Source organism: Coccinella septempunctata, chromosome 2 (assembly GCF_907165205.1).
Source record: "Coccinella septempunctata chromosome 2, icCocSept1.1, whole genome shotgun sequence".
NCBI lineage: Eukaryota > Metazoa > Arthropoda > Insecta > Coleoptera > Coccinellidae > Coccinella > Coccinella septempunctata.
Genome location: NC_058190.1, coordinates 3216592 through 3241666, shown reverse-complemented (window position 1 = coordinate 3241666; position 25075 = coordinate 3216592). Strand labels below are relative to the sequence as shown.

Genomic DNA, 25075 nt, shown 5'->3' with positions numbered 1-25075 from the left:
CGACACATTGAAGACATATCCCATCTTTTAACCTTCTTCACCCAACTGTGGCGGTCATTCATAGATGACTGAATAATACATATACAGTTAATTGATCCCTCATTGATTTTGAAGATTTTTGGCATAGTGATGGTTTATCATGTTTCCATTCTACATTTTCGATTTTAGCTCTATGAAATTAATTTTTTCCGAGAAACTAAACAAAAAATTTCAACCTCTGGTTGATTTTGGCGCCCCCTTAAGCTGACGCCCGGGGCAAGCGCCCCGCTTGCCCCCCCCCTAGATCCGGGCCTGCCTGTAATAAATTAAAAAGAAATGTATTTCGTATCAGATTTCAACAGTATTTCGAACACATAAGGATCTGTGCTCGTGACAGCGACCTGTCGTTGTAGTTTGACGTTAAAAATATTAATATTTTTGAGAAAAATTACGCAAGTATCCGGCTTTTAAATCTGAGTAATCATGAAAAGAGAAAATACATGCGACCTTACTTTCAGCTTCAACTTACTTTCTATAGAAAGAAATATTCATCTAAATAAAATAGTTCCATACTAGTTTTTTATCATTAATACTCATAAAGACAGAAACATAAATCCAATATTCCCTTGGCGTTGATGGTCATACAAATCATTCTATATGGTGTCACCGAACATCCTGCTCGAGATATAAAGAATCGCCAAATTCCAACATGACTGCATTATTTCATAAACTTCCATTGTATATCTTAAAAAAATTTCACGCAATTTCAACACAACTGCTTCTATACATTCCTAAAAATAAGCTCTGCTTTATGGCTATTCGAGCAATTTCTACTCTTGAAAGCTCTCAAATATTGTTCATTTGCTAGACATTTGTGTTTAGAAGTTATCACTGTGAAGGGGTTTTTAGTTCAATCACTTCCCAAACAACCGTGTCTCCAAATGAATATACAAATCTCAAACCAACCCCTCAAAATTTGATGATTGGAATTTCGAAGTGCGATCATTTCCACAAATTCACGACTAACATTTATCCCTTTCTCAAAATAGTTATTTTTGTATCTAGCGCGCGAAATGCTACTTTGGTGATCGAGAACTGATTTTTTTTAAAGAGGCGCAGCCGAGTTAAAAAAATAGTCGAGATCACCAAAGTATTTCGCGCATGAGATGCAAACAAAATTTTTTCTACAAACGTCAAAAATATTATTCTAAAATAAGTAACATGCTTAGCTTAATATGAAAAAGAGTATTGAAATTTCAGGATCAAGTGCTGTCACCTCTACGGCAGTTGCTTGCAAATCAAAAATGGATAGTCTTATCCAACTCCCAAATCTACGATATCACGAGCTGAATCTGAGTTATCTGGTTTAGGAATACCTAATTATTGGTTCGTGCACTGGCTGCACCATTAATTTTAACATTGTGAATAATAAATAAAATTAGGTAGTGTTAAATTTTCTCACAATTTGAAAGCCTTAATTATTGTTATACATTAATAATAAATGAACGATTTCTTGGATTTTTGCTTGATTGGGGAACATAAAGGTTAAGATATAAAAATCCCATATAGTTTACATGCAGTGTGCGAAGTAAGTATTTCGCACACTCCTTCGCGCACGGTGTCATGGTAACGAAGGAAAATGAAAAAAAGGGTAACTTCGCATATTGTTGTCAATACGCGAACCTTGTCATTTTTTGACGTTTGTAGAAAAAAAATCTTTTTGCGTATCGTAGACATGTCAAAATCCGCTGTCACTTTATCAGGGATTCAATAGGGGATCGACTTTCGGGCATTTTTAATTTAGGGTGTCCCCTAACACATAAGAGTTCCCTAAACGTTGGTGAAAACGAAATTGAAGCTAAGAGTCACTTAAATGGACTTAGGTATTCCTTAAAATTTAGGGATTGTTGGTGAAAACGGGCATTAGTCCCCAGTAATTCCTGAAGTGATCGGAGTACTTCCCATAACTACTAAGCACTAGGCACAACAGATAGTTGAAAGCTTTTCATAATTCTCGAATTTACTCGAAATTCAAATTGAAAATTCATTTCAGCATCGATGGAGTCATGGGAAGAGAGAACGGAAATTTCGAAAAAAATCACCTGGCCGCCAAGATTCAACAGATTATGCAGCTGATCTCAGCAGTGATCATAGCACACCTAGTACACAAAGTCCAGCGAGACATATTTTCAGCACAAGAACAGGTACGCTTTTTTTTTATTACCTATGACGAAAAATTGCTGCCTTTTAAAGAATTAATGTGGGGAAATTATACAGATTCATTTGACAGATATAATTAAATTTAAGACTATTTGGATTTGAGTACCATTTATCATAATATTCTCGACTCATTTTCTCGAAACAATCAATAGAAGAATATAAAAATCCGATTTTGTATGACAACGTATGTTTTCATTTGTTTGTTTGTGTTTTATTACAGAGCTCGAAGCAACAAAACAGCTGCAAAACGCCGCTTGAAGAAATTAAATAGTGACTTATTTCCAACCTAATCTGATCCCACGAATTATCTAATAGTATTCTGAATAACGAACAACATTGGATTTTTCTCGTTAATCTGTTCATTCGGCAGGATTATCGAAACATCTATGAGTAAAATTCCGTTTTACGTTAACAAAAAATCCCTATTTGTCCGTCGGAAGTCGATGTCGTAAATTAGAAAAAAACCTATTACCATCATAGCCCCTATGGTAATGCAATTTTCGTGTAGAGTGATAAAATAAAACCGACAACCATAAAATTCATGAATATCAGTGAGCCGGCCACATTTGTGAAGAATAGTTTAGTGTCGGAATGAATGAATTACTTGTAAACATGATGCTCGCAAGAGGTAGGTAATTATTAATTTAGGAGAATTTTCATTTTGTATCGGAGTAAATTCACTCTATGCCACTGTCAAAACGATATTATTTATCGTGTGGATTTGTAGCACCGTTTAATATTAATATATGAATACATAAATTCTCGATAACAGAATGAAATATTATACAGGCTGAGATATGGGTATTCTTATGAAAGAAATGGTGTAAACGGGAGGTCATACTTTTTTGAACATTTCTCTTAGAGAGAAATATAATTTATAATTTTGCGATAATGTAGTATAAGATATAATATCTCATGCTGTTGGGACCTAAAATTAACAAGTAGTTTATGAGAAAATTATCAATTTGTACAAATGGAATTCATCGATAAATTTTCACATTACAATCTATATTTTTTATTGTTTCAGTCGATTCTGCGTCAAAATAGGGGGCTACCTTTTATAAATAAACAGTTTCGATAAATAATTCTGACATGTCATGAATTGTTGAAGAATTCTTTACGATTCTAAAAAACAATTGATTAGATTCAATTCATAAAATGTCAAAAGAAGGATTATAGAGTAGAAATATACGAAACACCCTCATATCTATAGCAAAGATTATAGAGTATAAAGATGGGAAACGACGCGACTAAAGCGATTTGAGCGACATCTGTGTGTCACGCGTGTTTTTAAGACGCTAGGACTGGTTAAAATATTAATTTGAGTGCCATTTGCAGAAATATATGAAATTTTTTAAGATTTCAGACGTCAATTTTGATCGAAGAGGTTTTGAATGTTTTGATTCTCATTCCGCTGTTTGTTTATCTGGCTCGTTGTAGTTGCTGATTTTTGAATTTTTTTGTCTTATTTCTTGGTGAAAACATCAAAATATTGTTCGAAAATTATTGAATGGTGAAGAAGGGTGGATCAAATAATATAATTTATTTTACGTGATTAAGTTTTTCACTCAACTAAGGAAAATGGAAGCGTAAGTATTAAAAGTCGTTACATGTGAATCGGTCATTCATTGATTCTAATTTTCAGTGCTCCGATGTATCCTGAGCGACAAAACAAAATTACATACGTTTTGTTTTATGATCAGAATATTCGTTTTTATTGTTTTGAGTCAATTCATATCGATTAAAAACGCTGTTGGATGTGCTATATTGTCATTTTCAATTCTTAATAAATTTACAAAAATATTAAATTATAGACAGTAGAGCTTTGAATGGTACACAAAACATTGAATTTGTACGATTTATATCAGAAATTAATATGAACCAATATACAATATACCATCATTTCAATTCTTTACATATTAGATACAGAATATAACTGTTAGCCTGTCAGTATGGTTCATTTATGCTTTTTAATGATTCCTTTATGATATGGTCTTCTTATGACATGATATAGGTACAAATTGATTAATGCAAGAGCAACTCACCGCAGGTTTCATAAAACTTAGACTGCCGAAACAACAATTTGACAATAACTCGATTGCCAAATCGAAATCATTCCTGAATGTAATGGAGTAGCAATTGAGAATCTTTAAATGAACGTATAAAAGTCATAAATTCCCCTAAATAGGCCCCTTATGCAAGAGATGATTTCTGTATATGTTACGGGCAATGTAAATAATTGGGCATTGTTTATAATGCCCGGGCAATTTAAAAAGTGCCCAAAAGGATATGACAAAATGATAAATTATGTTGCAAATATTACATTGCCCGGTTATTATGTATAATGCCTTAAATCAGGTGGGCAACTTGAAAATTATATATTGTTCATATTTCTGATAAAAAATAACAAACTTTTGCATACCTGACTGGCAAAGTAACAAATAAAACATAACAAATAAAATTTCACATGCTGACAAACAAACCGGTGGGATGAAATAAGTACAAACAAAACGTAAGTCCAAATAAAACTAAAGTATTAGATATGTACGTACTTTCAAATTTATATTCACACAAAATGTCAATACGTAGCAATACAGGCCAATACAGGCTCTATTCATTAGATCAGCTTCCACTATGGTGACATTTCGAGTTACATAGCTTTTTTTCTTTACGACACTTGCGCTCGTCGGATTTACAGCTACCTTTACAGCCACATCGACTATAGCCTGTCTTGGACATCTTGCACATTCTCTTAGTTAAATCTCTATCTGTGGAATGTCTTCGCCATTCTTTTCACATAGGTTGTCCCTTTGTTGTCAATTAATCAAAGTGCCCAAAGAAATACTAGCGGTATTTATAATGACCGGGCAATGTGAGAAATTATTGTAAAGTAATTCAAATTTATCAAATTGCCCGATTTTAATGGTCATTATTCATAATAACCAAGCATTTTGAATACTGACCTAAATAATTACATTGCCCGTAACATATATAACAATTTACGTGGATGAACAGACTTACAGTGAAATGTTCACTGATGCACACGGTGAAGTCAGTAAAGTTTGCTCAAGTCATTGTTTTTACGCCCTGAAAATTTTATTCACTTAGGAGCACTGAACATAAGAATCAATGAATGACCGAGTCACATGTTACCAGTTTCAATACTTACATTTCCATTTTGATGGTTTCAATAAAAAATCAGACAAAAAAATTTAATAATCATCAACTAGAAGGAGCTAGCAAAACATTCAATTTGATCAAAATGGTCATCTCAAATCTTACAAATGTCTTAGTAACATATTCGAAACACAGATGGCGCCCACATCACTTTAGTGATTTCGTTTTCCATATACTCTATGATTTTTGGTTTAATAGAGTATTTTAATTATTTTTCGTATACACCTTATATACCTATATATGAAAATATTTTTAGGACATGCTCATTGTCTGGCCCATTATTTGAAGAAAAATCATGTTGATAGCTTGGATAAGAACTAAGGTTTTGAATGGGTCTCACTGTATATAGATAACATTGTGGTTTTTGTGATCTGGCATCAGAAACGTTTTCTGTAACATCTACACAACCTAGAAAAATCAATAAAACCCACGACAATCGAAAAGCTAACAATCAATTACCATTCCTTGTCGTAATAGTAGCCACATAAACACAAAATATTTACTGAAACCACATAAACGTGAGACAATATCTCATTTCGAATGCTACCACAATCTTGATACAAAGTTAGGTGTAGCAAAATATATGCCAATATAACGCAGCAATAAAATATTTTATGATCCAGAAGATAAAACCGAGGAGGTCAAAAAAATTTCGTTTACTAAACTCCAACAACAGCAAAACATCAAGCTGCATCCACATTAGGCCGTTCGGCAAAGCCAATGTGTATGTGGATAAGTGAATCTGAGAGAGGTCGAGTCTACGGGAGGCGGGATTGTCATTTCGAGAAATCGCTAACCGTACGAACAGAAATAATGCAACTACTGTTATGAGATGTTGTCAAGCGTGGTTTATAATGCCCAAAATCGAAGAAGAGTAGGCACCGGACGTCGAAGGGGCACAAATGAAGTTCAAGATCGGCGTCTAAGACTTATGGCCATTAGAGACCGATTTGCGACAACTCGAACTTTGGCTGATGAGTGGTTAGGAGAACAAGGCCAACCTGTAACTATCCGAACGGTTTATCGCAGTATAAGGTCTTTTGGACTGCAGCATTATCGACCCCACCTTCTGTTACCTCTTACGGTTGAGCATCGACGGCAACGATTACAGTGGTGCAGAGAACGACAACATTGGAATGTGGAATGGCATCAGGTCGTCTTTTCTGATGAATCTCGAGTCTCCATGGGTGCACATGATGGCCGAAGAAGAGTAAGATGACGTCGAGGAGAAAGACGTGAACCTCATTTTGATGTTGAGCGTCATGCACACCGGACAGTAGGCGTTATGGCATGGGGTGCTATTGCACATGCAAGTATGTCACCTTTAGTCTTTATTCGGGGTAACATGACAGCTCTTCGTTAGCTGCAAGAAATATTATTATTATCTCCCTTACCTCAACCGGCTCGAGAATCCAATATTTCAGCAAGATAATGCTCGACCTCATGTTGCCAGCCCCCACGGACTTTGTTGGCTTTGAGACATGAAGTACAGGTAGCTTGGGATAGTATACCTCAGAAGAAATATATCATCTTCTTGTATCAGTGCCAAGACGTGTTGAGGGGTGTATAGATAATCGCGTTGGACAAACACATTATTAACAAATTTAATAAAAAAAATTTTGAACCCTTCATTTCTTTTCTCAAAATTTCAATCATTTACTCCTTGTTATACTATCTATGTTTTACGAAAAAAAAATTGAAATTTAAACAGCTCCTTCTGGATGCTGCAGTTTTTTGTCAGTTAGTATACATCACATTGTGTGCATATCATCCAATTCAATTTTCGAGTAGTGTATTTGCTAGCCCTGGATGAAAATGCCATTTTTTTCCAACAGCAATTGCTGGGTTCACCAGGTGGTTGTGCAGAGAATGTCCCGTGAGCTCTCGACTCCAACAGGTAGCAGGCAGTCCTCATACTCCGGTGTTTGCTCATTCATTATTATTGTCAGTAGGTTTGCGTGAGTTTTGTTGGACAAACAACACATGCGACTGCGTTTTCGATGTGTTGAATCTCACGAGGGTTCTGGATGACAGAGCCAAATGCTCATTCAGCAAATTCACAACCCTTGGAACGTTATTTGCCAAACAACAATTAGTTTAAAAACTAATTGTTCTTTGTCAAAGTTTAAAAACTTTGAGAGATTTGTATATATTGGCAAAATAAATTGTTACTTCAGGAAGACAAGCAGGGTATTCGAAATCGAGTTCACTATCTAGGTGGATGACATCACTGCACTTGAATTTCGAAAAGTTCTGAAAAGAGACTACGTTTATGTCAGTACTAGCTGACCCGGCAAACGTTGTTTTGCCATATAAATAATTTCCATGTTGTATCATAAAAAAATAGAAATTAAAAATTTTGTCTAAAAAATAAAAAAAAAAATTAGGGGTGGACTACCCCTAACATTTAGGGGGATGAAAAATAGATGTTGGCCGATTCTCATAGATAGCTGACCCGGCAAACGTTGTTTTGCCATATAAATAATTTCCTAATGATTAAATTACTAAAATAGCTATTAAAAAATAAGGGTTAATCGTAGAAGGGTGAAAATTGAGGATTGTATGTATTTTTGTATGTTGTATCATAAAAAAATAGAAATTAAAAATTTTGTCTAAAAAATACAAAAAAAAATTTAGGGGTGGACTACCCCTAACATTTAGGGGGATGAAAAATAGATGTTGGCCGATTCTCATAGATAGCTGACCCGGCAAACGTTGTTTTGCCATATAAATAATTTCCTAATGATTAAATTACTAAAATGGCTATTAAAAAATAAGGGTTGATCGTAGAAGGGTGAAAATTGAGGATTGTCTGTATTTTTGTATGTTGTATCATAAAAAAATAGAAATTGAAAATTTTGTCTAAAAAATACAAAAAAAAATTTAGGGGTGGACTACCCCTAACATTTAGGGGGATGAAAAATAGATGTTGGCCGATTCTCATAGATACCGGATAAGCACAAAAAATTTCATCAAAATCGGTCAAGCCGTTTCGGAGGAGTATGGTAACGAAAACTATGACACGAGAATTTTATATATTAGATTTTCAAGTACTATACCAATGGACTATTATCCAAAATATTCAAATCTAACGAGTGCAAATAGATACTGTGAGAAATCTGTACAGAGTATCCTACGAGATTTTTTATCATAGAAGTGAAACGCAAAAAGTTCGAAAAAAATTTGGTGAACCCATCAGTAATGTTCATAAATAATTACGACGTACCTACGTAATCATAGTAGCTTTTTACGATAGGCGCAATGTCGAGAATCGTTCAAGTCAACGTCTTGGAATTCTTTCCACTAATTTGTTGAGTACATTTTAACCATGATGGGTGTTCAAAAGAGTTTGGTTGTGGTAAACAGACGTGAAGGCAAAGACAAATGCGGAATACCTTGACATTATCTGTCCTCTATTAACCTGGCAGATTGCTGTGGAAGTGCATCATGGTCAAGGATAATAGTAAATCGTGAAAATGACTCGTCAACTTTTCAATCACTTTTGTAATCACGGTTTTTTAATGTTCAATAGTGAAATATGAAATATTGAAAAATGCCAATAATGTTTTGTTCCAAGTTACAGTTGAAAATTTAAACATTAAGAGTTTTTCCCTAAAATCATTGCAGGCTTTTATTTGAATACGGATTTCAACAAAAGAAATAAGGATATCAAGGTAAAGTGTAACTGAAATATGGCGAAAAAGATGGTGTTTGTAATAAACTTAGCAAAAAATCTATAAATTTCCCGAACTGTTTCACAGGTTGTTAAGAAATTGGACTATAAATACATGTTTTTTTCACCCTGTTTAAATAAGCAATCAACATTTTCAGAAAACTAGTGCTACACTTTTTATGCAAACGAAAGGACCTATAGTACTCACTCACATAATAAATCCATAGAAAACAATTTTACAACAATTTAACATTGAAATAAAAACATAATCACAAATTCTGATTTTTCAAAACTATCCACCGTCCTATTTCATTTGAGAGTTGAGAAATCAGTGGATTTTAACTTGTGTCCCAAGCCTCCCAACTCGGTGGGTGACTTGGGACAAGTATATTTTATTTTCTTCAAATTTATATCCGAATTCTGAAGCATGGTATAAATCCTAATCAATAGTCTGAGTCATTTAGGATATTTGAACCTCTTTATCACATGAAAATAGGTCACCATTTTTTAAATAAGACAAGTTGAATTTCAAAATCGTTCCAAGTCACCCGAATCTACCTATTATAATTTTTATATTTGAATCGGAGTCGTTGTGGCTTGGTTATGCCACAGGCTTGGTCACAGAGCCTGCAAATATCATCTGCTGACTATTCCATACGGTACAAATGATATTTGAACCAACAGTGCCCCATCAACAGTACCACCATCACCCGAAACTAAGCTCGAGACAGCTTTAGCAGTTTTCTGGTGTAAGTCGGTGAAATCATCACAAATTTCTTCGACTAAGTAGGTCCAAAAGTATTTCTTCAGAGGGTTTTTCCCACAGAAAGGCTCAGGTCCAGCAGGTATTAACCTTGATGCTCGTTTTGCAAGTTTATCGGCTTTCTCATTTCGTTCAAAACCAGAATGCCCTGGTACCCATAGTAGAGTCACTTTATTGAATGTGGCCAGTTGCTTTATAGTATCACATCGAAAAATTGGAGTACTGAGCCATAATCAAGTACCTGTATTTAAAAGGGTTAAGAGGTGAGCAGATTTACGAAGATATGCTCAATACCCTTGGTGATCAATGTCCTTCGTATGCTACCGTGAAAAATTTGACTGCAAGCTTCAAAAGAGGTATATTTTTCATTTTCTGTGCCAGTCCCCGAAAATATCGGTGCAGTTCATAACATGATTTTATCATACCGTCGAATTGGGCAAAAGCGGAAGTCTGGAGCACAGAATATTTCATACGAACACGTTCATCATATAGTTCACGTCAATTTGGACATGAGAAAAATTACTGCAAAATGGATCCCCAAAGGTTTGAATGTTAATAACCAAAAGCGTGCAAGGGTAGAAGCATCGCGTTCGATCTGTGCTCGATTTGAAAACGATGTAGACCGAATTGTTACTATGGATGAGACTTGGGTACATTTCTACGATCCAGAAACAATCGATGGAATGGCGACACTCTGGTTCTCCAAGACCTAAGAAGTTTCGTGTTCAAAAATCTGCTCCAAAAATTCTTGCTTCAGTTTTTTGCGATTGCCATGAAGTACTCATGATTGATTTTTTGTATACAGGTAGAAGAATAACTGGAGATTACTATTCGACATAACTGACCACTCTACGGAAAAAATTACGCGGAAGGCCATCCAAAGGTGTTTTGTTTTTGCAGGACAACGCCTCTGCACACAAATCTCATGTTGCCATGCAAAAACTTCGTGATTTAGGGTTTGAATTACTAGAACATCCCCCTTATTCACCAGATTCACTTCCATCCGACTATTTCTCTTTCCTCAACTGAAAAAAAGTTTGAAAGGTCGTAAATTTTCTTCTAACGAGGAGCTAATAAAAGCTGTGGAGGTCTGGTTTGCAGAGCGAGAAAACATTTTTTTGAAAGGTCTAGAGACTTTGCAGGTTCGCTGTAATAAATGTATCCAATTAAGAGAATATATGTTGAGTAATTAAATATTTTGACATTGAAATTTTGTTTGGTCCTATAGTAGGCTTAGAATTTTTCAATATTTATTCATTTATTTATTTATTTATTCAAATCGAAGATACACAATTGTGAGCTCGATTGAGTCAACCGTATTTGCACATCTTATAACCAACAATATAAAAAATAAGCAAATTAAAATCAATACACAATTAATTTTATCAAATAGCAATCTGTGAAATACAATGTTTTCATGATATAATAAAAATTAACATACAAACTCATTACTATTTAGCTGCAATCCACCTTTTTAGTCTACTTTTCCTGAAACAACCATCATTTAAAACCTTGAGTTCATTTGGGAGAGAGTTAAAAACACCTATTGCTCTAACAATACTACTTTTAGAACTTACAGTCCTGAATCTTATTGGCAATTGAACACTCTTGTTCCTAGTGATACTTCTTGACCGTAAAAACTCACTCTTAAGGTTCTCATAATGGTACTTCAGAGATTCCAGTAAAAACAAACATCTAGAGGGATGCCCTGAGCAACTTTATTCTTATTAACAATCCTTAATATTCTTTTTTGTTGATTCTTTAAGAGGTTTAGACAGTTCGAATAAGCTCCACCCCAAGCAATTATTCCATAATTTATTACACTATGAAACAATGCATAGTATCTATAGCATAAGAAGAATCTCACCGGGCATTATCTTACAAATTTTGTGAAATATAAACACCAAGCTTTGCTTATTCAGCAAATATATCCTCGTAAATGCTGAAATATGTAATAAATAGGGGACATTTTTTAAATTTTATGGTGAGGCACAACCTCATAAGCGAGGCTTATCGATTACGATTGAAGAAAGCTTTCAAGCTGAAAGCGAATCGTTTCCGTGATTCACTCAAGTACAGTAATTGCATTTCAATTATCCTGCTTGTCCCACATATCGATTCGTCCTTATCTAGAAAATATTTCCACGAGTTCTCCATAATTAACGGCTTTGTGAAGCAAATCTATTCAGCACAGGCAGCACACACTAATGAATGAGCTCTAAATGAATGAATCTCGTTTTAGTGAGAGGTACCTACGTACTAATAACTATGTATGTGAGGGGAGGGAACGAGTTGGACTATCTATCCAGATATCGTAATTTCTCCCCAACCTCCACGCTGAAACGGGGACAAACTCGCAAAGCGAAAATGCCAGTATAATTAGTTCGTCGGAATATGGATTTCACGCCGGGGCATAGAAGTTGATGAGTTGGGTGAACGTTATTAGGTCTTAATAGGATATCGTCCTTTCAGTTGAAACGGATTTGGATGACGATAATCTAAAACGTGGAATCGTCCTATCGAAAATGATGAAAACGCAAAGAGGATTATTGCCTACTGATTCGTTTGGATATTTCCATCATTTTGGGATCTTCTACCAACCATTTCAACGCTTTGTCAAGAACTCTCTTCGGTATTCAAGGAATATTTAGTATTTTAACCGAAGAAGAAATTTTATTTTTATTAATACAGGGTGTTTTCAAAGGTGAGGCTTTTTTTTTGACTGAAAGTAAAACTTATCAAAATAATAATAATAAATAGTAAATACACAAATTACACGCGCCAGCATGGTAGAAACGTATTCAACAAAAAACAGAAAGGCTAAGAAGAGACATCGGACGACTGACGGAGTACTTGAACGGGAATCGAGGAAGAAAGGTTGTGAAAGCTGCCAAAGAGATCATGGATAGAAACAGGACACACACAGAACAAGAGACGGAGAATGCTACAGCTCACCACTGCCTCTACACTCTGAAGCAAAAATTAAGTCTATTTGCAGAACGCCTGAGGAGATATAAAAGCAATTATAGCCGGAAATGGGACATAATTCTTTCGATAAGTCGGAAGAAACTTTCTACCGGTCACTCACATCGTCTGATGGAGAAAATGGAAAGTTACCAAAGGAAGCCATTGAACAATTCTGGACCGAACAATTATCAACGGAATCTCAGTTAAATGGAGATACCGGATGGATCGAAGATGAAAAATTTGAAGCTATAAAATATGAGCTGATGCAGCATGACATGATCACAATTGAAGAAGTAAAATCAGCTATCAGAGGACTACACAACTGGAAAGCACCAGGGCCTGATGGATTACAGAATTTCTGCATCAAGAAACTCTGGATCATGCATGACAAATTGACCACCGCAATAAATGATGTCATTGAAAATCCTGAAAGAATGCCAGTATTCCTTACAGATGGCACAACGTACCTGTTACCTAAAGACCAAAGGAATACAGAAGACCCATCCGAAGTCCGACCAATCACATGTTTTCCAACGATGTACAAATTAATCACATCGTGCATTTCAAACCGAATTCACAACCATTGCGAAAGGAATAACATCATCGCCATGCAATAGAAAGGATGCACCAAAGAGAGCCGAGGGTGCAAAGAACAGCTAATAATTGATTCAGTTATCTGCAATCAAGCGTTCTCCAAGCGGAGGAATCTTTACGCTGCATAGACTACAAGAAAGCATTCGATTCCATACCTCACGAATGGCTCTTGACTATCTTGAACATTTACAAGGTGGATACCAATATTGTTAAGTTCCTGAAAAACGCCATGTTAACCTGGCGTACTAGTCTTCAAATGAAAGCAGCAGATTGCTCCATTACAACAGGACCTATTCCAATAACACGCGGAGATTCGCTGAGCCCTCTGTGGTTCTGCATGGCCCTGAATCCCTTGTCTCATAGATTGAATTCTACCGACTACGGATTTTCCATCAAGAGCGGCAGTAGAACTATGATGAAACTGAATCATCTCCTTTACATGGGCGATTTGAAACTTTTCGCATCTACCAAAAAACAAATGCAACAGATGCTGAAAATGGTGGAAGGATTCTCGGAAGACATCAAAATGAAGTTTGGACTCCAAAAATGTCGACTGCTGAACATAATGAGAGGGAAAATAGAAGATGGTACGTTCAAACTCAAGGATGGTGCAGAAATTGAAGCATTAAAGGAAAGAGACACACATCTAGGAATAAAACAGTCAAGAAAAATCAATCAGAGCCAGATGGAAAAAGAATTAACGGAGGAGTTCACCCGAAGATTGAGGAGGATAATGAGAACTGGTCTTAACAGCAAGAATCTGATGAAAGCGATTAACACCTACGCTTGCTCGGCGCTGAGCTATTCATTCGGTATCATCTCTTGGACGATCACCGATTTAGCAGCTTTACAGAGAAAAATAAGGATGATGCTGACTGAACACAATAAACATCACCCCAGAAGCTCAATAGAACAGACAGAGTTGCCATGACATCTTGGGGGTAGAGGAATTGTTGATTTGTCCAACCGTATGTCCCAGGAAATTGAAGGACTTCGAAAATATTTCCTAACCAAGGCTGCTTCGTCAGAACTCCATCGAGTAGTTTGTGTTGCTGATAGTTCTACACCGTTAAAGCTACAATAGGATCACTTGGAAACCGTCGAACACTCTGCATATAGTGAAATGCAGAAACTGATTGGCTAACCTTTCTATGGAAGACACCAGAACGAGGTCAACCATGATAACGTCGACATATCTGCGTCGAACTACTGGTTCACTTCCGGAAGGTGGTTTCTTGAGACAGAGGGCTTCATGCTCGCCATCCAGGATCAGGTGATTCCAACCAGAAATTACATAAAATATATCGCCAAGTACGCCTCAGTTGCGGACGATGGCTGTCGTTATGGCTGTGCGACACATGAAACTATCCAGTACCTCACCGGGGGATGTCAGAAGTTCGCGGGCACGGAGTACAAAAATAGACATGATGCTGTTGCCAAGATTCTTCACCAAGAATTGGCACTAAAACACCAACTTCTATGTTCGAAAAAGGTTCCTTATTACAATTACCATCTGGATTATGTATTGGAAAATGAACATCACAAGCTCTACTGGGATCGCACGGTTCTCACAGACCGGAAAATAACCCACAGTAGACCAGACCTCATATTGCTCAATAAGGATGAGGACAGAGCACTATTCATCGACGTGGCGATTCCAAATAATAACAATCTTCTAGATAGGCACACTGAAAAAACTTCAAAATACAGAGATCTCGAGGAACAAAGCAGGAGACAGTGGAAGCTGAAAGATATAAAGACCATCCCTATTGTAATTTCATCTACAGGCCTGATACCGAAGAAACTACTAGAGAACTTGAGGAAACTTCAGTTGGACGAAAATCCAACCTACAGGGAGCCGTTAAACTCGTAACTCGTTACTCGTAACTCTTTAAAAATGTTCAACAAAATTCCGGACCATATACATAGTTTCACTGAGTTATGTGGCTTTCAAGAGAACGATCAAATCTCTGCTCAGAGAAAATGGCTTTTACCCTATAGAGGAATTCATGATCGAACGAGCTTACTTACTGTCTTATGTGCTTGTTCAGTTATTTTTTGTAATATTTTGTGTTTTGTTTTGTTCTATTTATATATAGCTCATTTAGAATAGTTCATTAATATTGTAGACACAAATTTATTGAGGAAATAATAAAGAGATGAATAGAGAAGTATTATTTTATTTTTTACACTTGTGTCCTAAGTCTCTTCTGTCAGTTGGTATCGTAATGAGCAATCTCTTAAAATCGTTTAAATTACAAAAAAATTATGACAACAATTCGCTAAGTTTCCATTTTCATTACCACGTAAATAGTGAACGAGCCAAAATCCTAAACGAAACCACATGGTCGAATCAGGAGATAAGTTTTCTCCCACATAATTCAGCTAAAAAACTGTCTGAGGTCGTATTAGGATCTATTCCAGCAATCATTTTAATTTTTTTTCAACTTTGTCATTTTGAAAATTTTGTATAGGTGATTTTTGGTGAAACGCTTCTTTTCTATCAGTTTTAGGTTCTGTTGAAAAAAGCCTCATCTTCAAATACACCCTGTATAAAAAAACTATCATAAGGGTGTCCGTTAAGTTATCAACCACTTTTTCAAAAATGAAGATAATGTATTTGCATTAGTATCTTTTGGTAACATCAAAAAAATTTTTTTTTTAAAGCAACCTTTAATACGATGTTAGCACCCACATTTTCGAATATTCTCCAATTCTTTTTGGTTCCAATACCACTTCGTTTGAAACTATTTGTAACGCAAAAATTTTCTTTTGTAACCTTACCTATAATGGGATAATGGCACCCCCAAAATACGAAGTTAGCAACCACCTTTTCGCAAATGAATATAATTTTTTGCATTCCTCAGTAACTCGTTAGTAACTATTTGTAACACAAATTGTTTTCATTTGTACCTCGAGAATAAAAATAGAAAATCACAGTTTTAAGCTGGGTGTTAATTTAAAGAGCATTCAAAATTAAAATTCAGGTGGAGAGTCCATTGCTAGTAAACACAAAAATGTTTGTTCGCAACCTAATATATAATGGGATAATGCCAAGTTAGCATCCATGCACATTTTCGCAAACTCTGTTTTTTCTCTTCTTCCAGCAGTACTTCGTTAGTAAATAATTGTAATACTAAACATTAATGGAATAATGGCACCAAAATCTGTGGATAACACTACCGTTTTCAAAAATTCTATATTTCTATTTTGCTTTCAATAGTACCTCGTTTGTGACTATTTATGGAACAAAATTTTTCTTGTTTATACAATATCATTATATTATTATAATGATAAACAAACGTTTTGGAGCTATTGTTTAGCCAATATGAATAGCTAGAGTTCACTAAATGACAATAAGGCTCGGTTGTTCAATTCTGGTTAAAACCGAGATTAAAGTTAATCCTGGCTTAACTTTAACCCGAATTGAACAACGGGGCCTAAGTGACAGGTTTAACTTGATTACCATGGTAACTGCATCCTTACATAATCAAATCATTCTTATTGAATTATTCAAAATATAATATAAAAATTGGATATCCTGATTAGAAGATGCAGAATGTTATCTTGTTGCACCACTTTCGGACCACCTATAAGGTCATAGTAAAAAGTAGACCCGTTTCAACCAAAGTTCGAATGATTCTTCGAGTCTAAAATTTCTAAGAATTATCGGCCGTTCTAGTTTTCTGGCCTCACCCTGTACAGGGCGTACCAAGTTCGAAACGTTTCTGAAGAAATTGACCTCTTTGCAATCTGAAAATTGTTCGACAACATCTAGTGAGCTAAAAGATTCTCGAAGCCTGAGCACTTTTAGTTATACAGAGAATGAAAATAAGGTAAAATTTTTTTTTTCATTTCTGATATTACTCCAAATGGTTTCCTCAATATTGAAAAAAAAAGAAAAACGAAGGGATGCATATAGTTATTCATATTCTGAATATTTCAAGCACAAACCGTTTTCATAATTTTGAAATCGAAGAATGTGGAAATATTGTACTTTTCCTGAATTTCAAAAAACTTGCCTCAAGGTGTTCCAAATGTTGTGTAAACAAGATTTCCCATAACTTTCGTTCTTTAAATCAGGACCCTATTTTTTTATGATTGAGTTGTCAATGCTCTTGAAATAATAATTCCTGAGTTTTTTAGGATTTTCTGAATTTATGTCGTACGTAGAAAACAACGCAATCATAAAAACTTAGGGTCCTGATTTGAAGAACGGAAGTTATGGGAAATCTTGATCCCAATTTTTGACACAACAATTGAAACCTTGTGGCAAGTTTTTCAAAATTCAGGAAATGTACAATATTTCCACATTCTTCGACTTCAAAAAAGTGACATTATACTGAATACTCATATCTCCCTTTTTTTCAGTTTTTTCTCTCAATATCTTGAAATCTATTTGGAGAAATGCAACGATTTGAACGGAAATATGTTAAGAATGGAATACACTATAATATCAGAAACGAAGACATAAAAAAAATTTATTTTCATTCCCTGTATAACTCAAAGTGCTCAGGCTTCAAGAATATTTCAGTAGAGAATTTCGAACAATATCATAATCCCAATTTTCAGATTTCAACTATGTCCAGTTCTCCAGAAACGTCTAATAGGAGGCCCTCGAACTTGGTACACCGACACCCTGTATACGTGAATAATGTGAATAATCAAAATGGCAAAAGAGTTAATTTCATTTCCAGTTCCGCAGGCAATAATGAACAAGAACCAAATATAGCTCAGATGCATCGATTGGGTTGTTGAAACGACAGTCAAATCCCATAATTAACCCTAATTAATATTCAATACATATACTAGGTACATTTCTGTAGCACGTATTACTTAACATGCGGCAGAGACATCTTACGTCCTTATTCATTGCATTTGGCTATTTTTCAATGATTTTCAGGGAGGCCACCAATGAATGATGACTAATTGTCAATTTTGTTCAACGTATATATAAGTTAGAAGATGACTGTTATCATTATCAGTTACCAACAGTTCGCTATTACAGTGTCAATATGAAAACCGTCGTTCTTCTTGGTTTGCTCGGATTCGTATTATGCGAACCACCGAGATATAAAACCACCGTCGAAATTCAAAAGTCGGTAGAAATACCTTTCACCGGCACTTGGGGAGAAGACTCGCCACCTCAACAATCATATGGACCCCCGCAAACTTCTTATGGGCCTCCACCGCCATCATATGGACCACCAGTACCTGCTCCTTCTTATGGACCACCTGCACCTTCTTATGGACCACCACCTCCACCAGCTTCCTATGGTCCTCCACCGACAGAAGAAACTGTGACCACAACTGAGGTTCCTACCACAACCAGTGAGGTAGAAACAACGACTAACAATGAGGTGGAACAGGTAGATGATAGGAAGCCCATTAAGCAAACAGGGCAATACTACATCTATCATCCCTTTGGCTTATTGCAGCAGGTCGTGTATCAGACAGAGAACGATGAGAAGAATATGGAGTTTTCTGCGCGGTTGAGATATAAGGATGTGGAGCCCTTACGAAGTCCGATATTTACTTATAACTTGAATTCTGGGGAATACATTAGGCTAGCTAGAAGTGCATAGTTTTTGTCAGATTTCAATTGAGATCAATTCAAATTGTGAATAGCTAGTGAAATTTTGATTATAATAAGTTATCATAATTTATTCAAACATTTATTTATAAACTTGAAGATTATAGTGGAAATAAATCAGAATGAGTGTTCAGATCAAAATACTTATACTGAACTTATCGTTTTATTATTTCAAAATATTAAGACAAATTGATAAATTATTAGATTGACAACTATATATTGTTTTCATATGCTACTATTTTCCTAGTTCTGACCACAACAATGAGTAAAAATGAAAAGGATACTATAATAGTTGGGGATCCCAAGAGGTATTTACTCCATGTCCATGACCATGTCAGATTAATATAATAGGACATCCTTACCTTGGATTATGTAGAGGACCGCTAACTAAAATTAGATCTGTACTCAGGAGGAATGATTTAGGACACCTTTGGCAATACTACAGAATTAAAAAAAAGGATCCTTGAACATACTCGAGTATATATATATATATTCTTTTGAAAAAGAGTGTTACAAACTTTTACAATCTGAAAATAACAATGAAGCGGGTGTAAAGAAATGGAACAAGAAACAGATCCTAAAAACCTGTTCCAGGTTCCAGATCTCAGTGTAAGCAGAGGAAAAATGTCAACGGGGTACCATACATATCTTCGTATGATACATGAAAAAAACAGAGATAAAAACCTCAGAAAAAACTCTCTGTTTGCCCGTATAAGTGTAATGATGATGTATTTGTGTAAAGAATAAGCTGAAAATAATTGAAATTGAAGGACATCTTCTTCATATGCCAAAATCCAAAAACTTCCTCCCATTCTTTGTACTATGATGGTTGACGAAGAATAATCTGAAAACAAAAAAGAAAGAAAAAACGAGAGGGGTGTGTTGCATTTTATATTACTCGAGTGTGTGAGATAAATAAGATATCTGAAGATACATATGTTGAAAAGTATAAAGGGTATTCCAAATTGCTTGATTTTGGCTGTTTCTTGTTCTTCTAGACTAGATAATGAAAAACGTTGAAAGGAGTCCTGGGCTCTATTTTTGTAGAAAGTCCACTGATGTAAACCGTTTCACGATATCTTCATTTTCATCTACAACATTCATAATGAATACAAAATCGATTAGAGGTATAGTAAGGGATAAATAAAAAAAATGCATTTCTATCGATTGTAAAATTGTCATATTCAGGTATAACCGGAAATTGCAGTGGTCTGAAAATCTTATAGAGAGAAATTTGATTGTCGAAAACTCCAACACACAAAATTCCCAGCCCAAAATTGGGATTAGTTTTCCATGAACGTTTAATAGCTCATCGCAGCGAATCGTACGAGTGTAGCCCCTATCTGATAGGAAAATTTGTTTTCCAACAAATAACGACCATTGACTATAAAATCCGTTTTGTCAAACGTCCTAGAAGCAGCCATAAATTCAGGAATGTTTGAATGATCGACAAGTGACCACTTCAGCTATGTGTTGTATATCATATTGTGTTGACAAGAACAAGCACTATAGAGAATCGGGTTCATTTGCTCTGGATATATCCCAATGCATCGTACGCGTCAGTGGGATTCAATGTGAAAGCAGGAGGGCCCTAAGGGTTAGTTCCGTCATCTATCCCTTTTCTGATCTATCCAGGGTGATTTATTGGGAAATGCGCATACGAACAGAGTAGATAGACGACACCTAAGTACCTCTAAATAACCTGTATTATTTAATATACCTATCAAAGGGTACACTATGTTTCATTTTATTTTCATCATCAAGAATACATCAGAGTAGTGGAGAAATGATCATGCTCACTTGTTCTAGCTAAAAGAGTTTTAAACACTTTTATTTTAGCAGTCGGTTGGCCATGGAAATTTGACACATTTCACTCTGTATACTACGAAAATGTGGGGTTATGACGCTTGTCAAAACATTTTTGGGTTTTTTCAATCAACGCTATGTTGCCTATGTTGCCCATTCTACGTAAAAATTTCTGTTATTACGTATTTTTTCACAATGTCTAATCTATTCGGAAAATATGTGACGAACAGTCACATCAGTGTAATATCATAATATGCACTAGCTTGAGGAGAGTTAATGTTCGTTATCTTCTTTGGATAAAGTTTGAATACGTAACATCAGTTATAGATTTCAAAAATATTAACCCGAAGTTGAAATGCATATGTTGCAGTGGTTGGGAATGGTTATCTACCCAAAGAATTAACAGATAATTAAAATAATGTTAAATTCTTCAACAAAAATCATCTTGCATCAATATTAGTGGAAGGAATTAAAGGAAGTTTCAATCAAGATGAACTTCACCTTTGAACAAAAATTTCACATGAATAAACAATTAGCAGGACAACTGGCGTGTATTTGTGGCTGTTCATCTTAATGCGTTGATATAATAATAATAATTAGGTATTTATTGGTACCTTAAGACATTTACAATGTATAGGACAAGTCAAATGAAAAATAGAAAAATCAATTTTCGGGAACTTATTCTACGATGACATTCATTGAAAATCCTGTAGTAAACTTTTCGCATTAAATCACTCAAACATAAAATTCTCAAATGCCACCACTTTTTTGGGTCTCCCAATAGAAGGAAATTCTTTGTAATCCTCAGGAAATTCTTTGTCATCCTCTTTATTCACAATCTTTCTGATTGTGACATTAACGACATTTCATGAGTGCCAACCTTACTCCGTTATTGTTAGAAAAACTTGAAAAAATTATTTCATGGCCAACCGACTGCTAAAATAAATCTGAATGCAGTATACTTGCCCGCACAAAACTGACGTGGCCTTTCCTTGTATACTGTCTGCCTTAATCTGTTGCCTTTTTCTCTGCTTCTGTATGAAAGGAAGAATTCTCTGAAGCAAACAAAGCTTGGTACACTATTGTCACTAACTGGCCGTTAGCTTTTTTTTTAGGGTACGACTTAAATAAGCTTCAAATTCAAAGGTACTTTTAAATTGACTATGCTAGAACTTTTTTCATTTCAACAGGAATATGGTTGAGCACACTTTCAGCTCATGCGTTTCCATCAAGGTATAATACCTACAGTTCGAAATAAGAATAAACAGGCCTCAAAGCACGAAGTACTTATTAGTTTTCTTTTCAGCGAACAAGCTAAATTAAAAAAATTATGCAGTAATGACTTGATGATAAACTTTATTACACATAATTTAGAATCGAGGACTAATTCCAATTAGATTCAAAAACAAAACATTTATTATCGTTTGGTCGTGAACAAAACAAAGAATTCCAAAAATTAACAAAATTATAGAACTTAGCAGAATTGATCAAAAACAGTACATTTTTTTTTGGTGTAGCAGGGGGAAAATCTGCAAGTCAGACGAACCACCCTCTCCTGAGGGGGAACAAGTGTGGGGTTTCTCACTCTCCTGAGCTCGAGACCCACTAAAAACCCTCAACTGCTTCTTGAATTTTGGTTCCGGGCATTTGCCTATAAACCGTTCATCTCTTAGTCGGTTTTCTTCTCGCGCACTATCGTGCTGGGATTTATGTGTTTATCCTCTATTAGATTAACACTTTATTGAATTTTTCAATAAGTTTCTGTTGTTATTTTAATCTCTTTTCAATTGATCTCTTGGTCTCCTTCGGTAAATTCGCATTCTTCCTCTGGGTCGTAATCCACTAGTCTCCTGAGTTCTTGATTCGGATGGTTTTTGGCTGTTTCGAATAATTTCTCTGCTTTTCTGTTCATGAATTCCGTTATGGTTTCCCATTTTAGGTCCCTATAAATCGGTCTATTCCTGACAAACCAAAGTGCATCTATTGCACACCGAAGCAGCTTGTTTTCAGTGGCCTGAATTCTTTTGATATGGCTCTTTGCCGCGAAACCCCAGGCAACTGATCCATAAGTCAGTTGAGGCCTAGCAACGGCTTTGATTATCTTCAATTTTGTCTCGTTAGACATGTGGCTTCTTCTTCCTATCAGAGGGTAGAGTCTATTCATCGCTGCTTTCGTTTTGTCGATTGCTTGTTTGATATGACTTTTCCAAGTAAGTCCTTTGTGAAGCGTTATTCCTAAATATTTGGCTTCATTTTACCAGTCGATTTCTTCGCCATCAACTTCCAGTTTCGTTGTGGGTCGCAGTCTTCTCTTCTGTAGTAATATTTCTTGGCTCTTTTGTCCATTGAGCTTGATTTTCCACTTAATGCACCAGTCATTTGTTTCGTCAATCGTTTCTTGTAGAACAGTACCTACGCCCCATGAGCCATAACCCCAAAATCGAACAAGTTTTCAAAAACGTTCAGAGATGACGCATTCACAACACTGGATCCATTTGTTGAAGATCCTTATCGTATATATACAGGCTGAGTCTTCGACTCGTACAAATATTTTAACAGCATATTCTTGAGGTCAAAACAAACACTTTTTTCCTACCCTTTTATTCCAAATCGGCTCGGTTCAAAATATACAGGCTGTTGAAAAATTATAAAAATATGTTATGTCCATAAGATTTTTCGAACACAAAATATATCACCCACGCCAGTTTTCTCATTATGACCATTACGTACCTTAAAAATAGCAAATATTCAAAGAACCCAACTCTTGAAACTAAGTTGGACACTAGATAGATAGATAGATATTTATTCATATCAAGAATTATTGCACAAATACAATAAAATTGAAATTCGTCAAACACACAGTTACTACACACAGACAATGAATATGGTTCTAACCTAACAATAAACTCGTACAGAGTTTTCTTTAAAAATTTTAACATCTTTCATTTCTTTTATCACTTTAGGAAGTGCATTCATTAATTTTATTCCCAGATAAAGAGGAGACCTCTCTGTTATTGTCAAGCTATGATAGGGATAAAAGAAAGGTTTTTTTTTCTAGTCCTTGAGTTGACATTTCTATAATCCTCAGTGTGTGAGGATAAAGACACAGAACTCTATAAATATATAAACCATATATAGTCGGTAAATTATGTTCTCTGAAGTGACCCCTACATGATTCCCTGTAACCTAAATTCAACAACGTTCTTAACATAGATTTCTGCCTCAAAAATACTAATTCAGAATTGGAGCTTCCCCCCCAGAAAATTATGCCATATCCTAATCCTAATAGAGATTGATAGTTGGAAAAATATACAATTTTTAAAGTATGTAAGTCCACTCTAGTTTTGAGAACACGCACTGAATATTCAACAGAGTTTAGTTTTTCACAAGATTGTCAATGTGATAGTTCCATTTAAGGTGATTGTCCAGATAAACTCCCAGGAACTTTGCAGAGGTGGAAACAGTAGTATGTTCATTTCTACTGTGGGGGATTGCGGCTGTAGATCTATCTGTACTAAAAATTATGCATTCTGTTTTGGCCACGTTCAACATAAGATGATTCTTGCTGCATCAGTACTCTATATCATCTAGAACTGTTTGAACCATCTCCAGAGTAGATACAAATGACGGGGACCTCATGATAACATTAGAATCATCAGCAAAAGATACAAGCTCCACAAAAAGTCTCTCAAAGATATAATCACGCAGCACTGAAGGAAGATCATTAACGTAAATTAAAAAGAGCAATGGTCCCAAGATACTTCCTTGAGGTACACCAGTGTTGCTTAAGTTTGGTGAGGACTGATATTCTTTACCATTTATTACCACCTTTACAGTCTGAGGTCTGTTCTTCAAATAGCTCTCGATGAGTTTCAGTTGTTTATCTCTTATTCCGCACTTCTCTAGCTTTTTCAATAATATCTCTGTATCCTCACAGTCAAATGCATTCGACAAATCCAAAAATAACCCAATTGGCAGTTCCTTTCTTTCTAATGCTGTTATTATGGAGTTGAATAATTCGAATATTGCTGTCTCTGTGCCTCTTCCCTGAATATAGCCATGCTGACTTGGCGAAAATATCTTGAATTTCTTGAAGAAATTTATGAGTCTTGTGGCCAGTACTTTTTCAAATATCTTAGCAAAGTTAGAAAGAATACAAATTGGACGATAGCTACTTGGATCTTTAGGATTGCCATTTTTAAAGATTGGTTTTATAATAGCAGTTTTAAGGGCTTCAGGAAAAACACTATCTAATGAATATTTGAGCGTTTTGTAAAATAAAAGTATTCTTCATATTTTCTCG

General features: G+C 35.4%; 2 protein-coding genes across 5 annotated transcripts in view; both read left to right on the top strand.

Annotated features, from left to right (window-relative positions):
- The window catches only part of LOC123307452 (multiple C2 and transmembrane domain-containing protein-like), a 123342-nt gene that overhangs the window by 65268 nt on the left and 32999 nt on the right, over nucleotides 1-25075 (top strand). For 3 of the 4 annotated variants that reach the window (XM_044889775.1, XM_044889774.1, XM_044889776.1), the window contains exon 3: nucleotides 2033-2183. In XM_044889775.1, the coding sequence (XP_044745710.1) occupies nucleotides 2033-2183 (151 nt within the window). Of the gene's footprint in view, nucleotides 1-2032; nucleotides 2184-2518; nucleotides 2828-25075 lie in introns of those variants that run through there. The other variant, XM_044889777.1, reaches the window with a different exon arrangement.
- LOC123307453 (DNA-directed RNA polymerase II subunit RPB1-like) lies at nucleotides 18295-19056 on the top strand. The gene has a single exon (XM_044889778.1). The coding sequence runs from the start codon at nucleotides 18389-18391 to the stop codon at nucleotides 18956-18958; it is 570 nt and encodes a 189-aa protein (XP_044745713.1). The 5' UTR covers nucleotides 18295-18388; the 3' UTR covers nucleotides 18959-19056.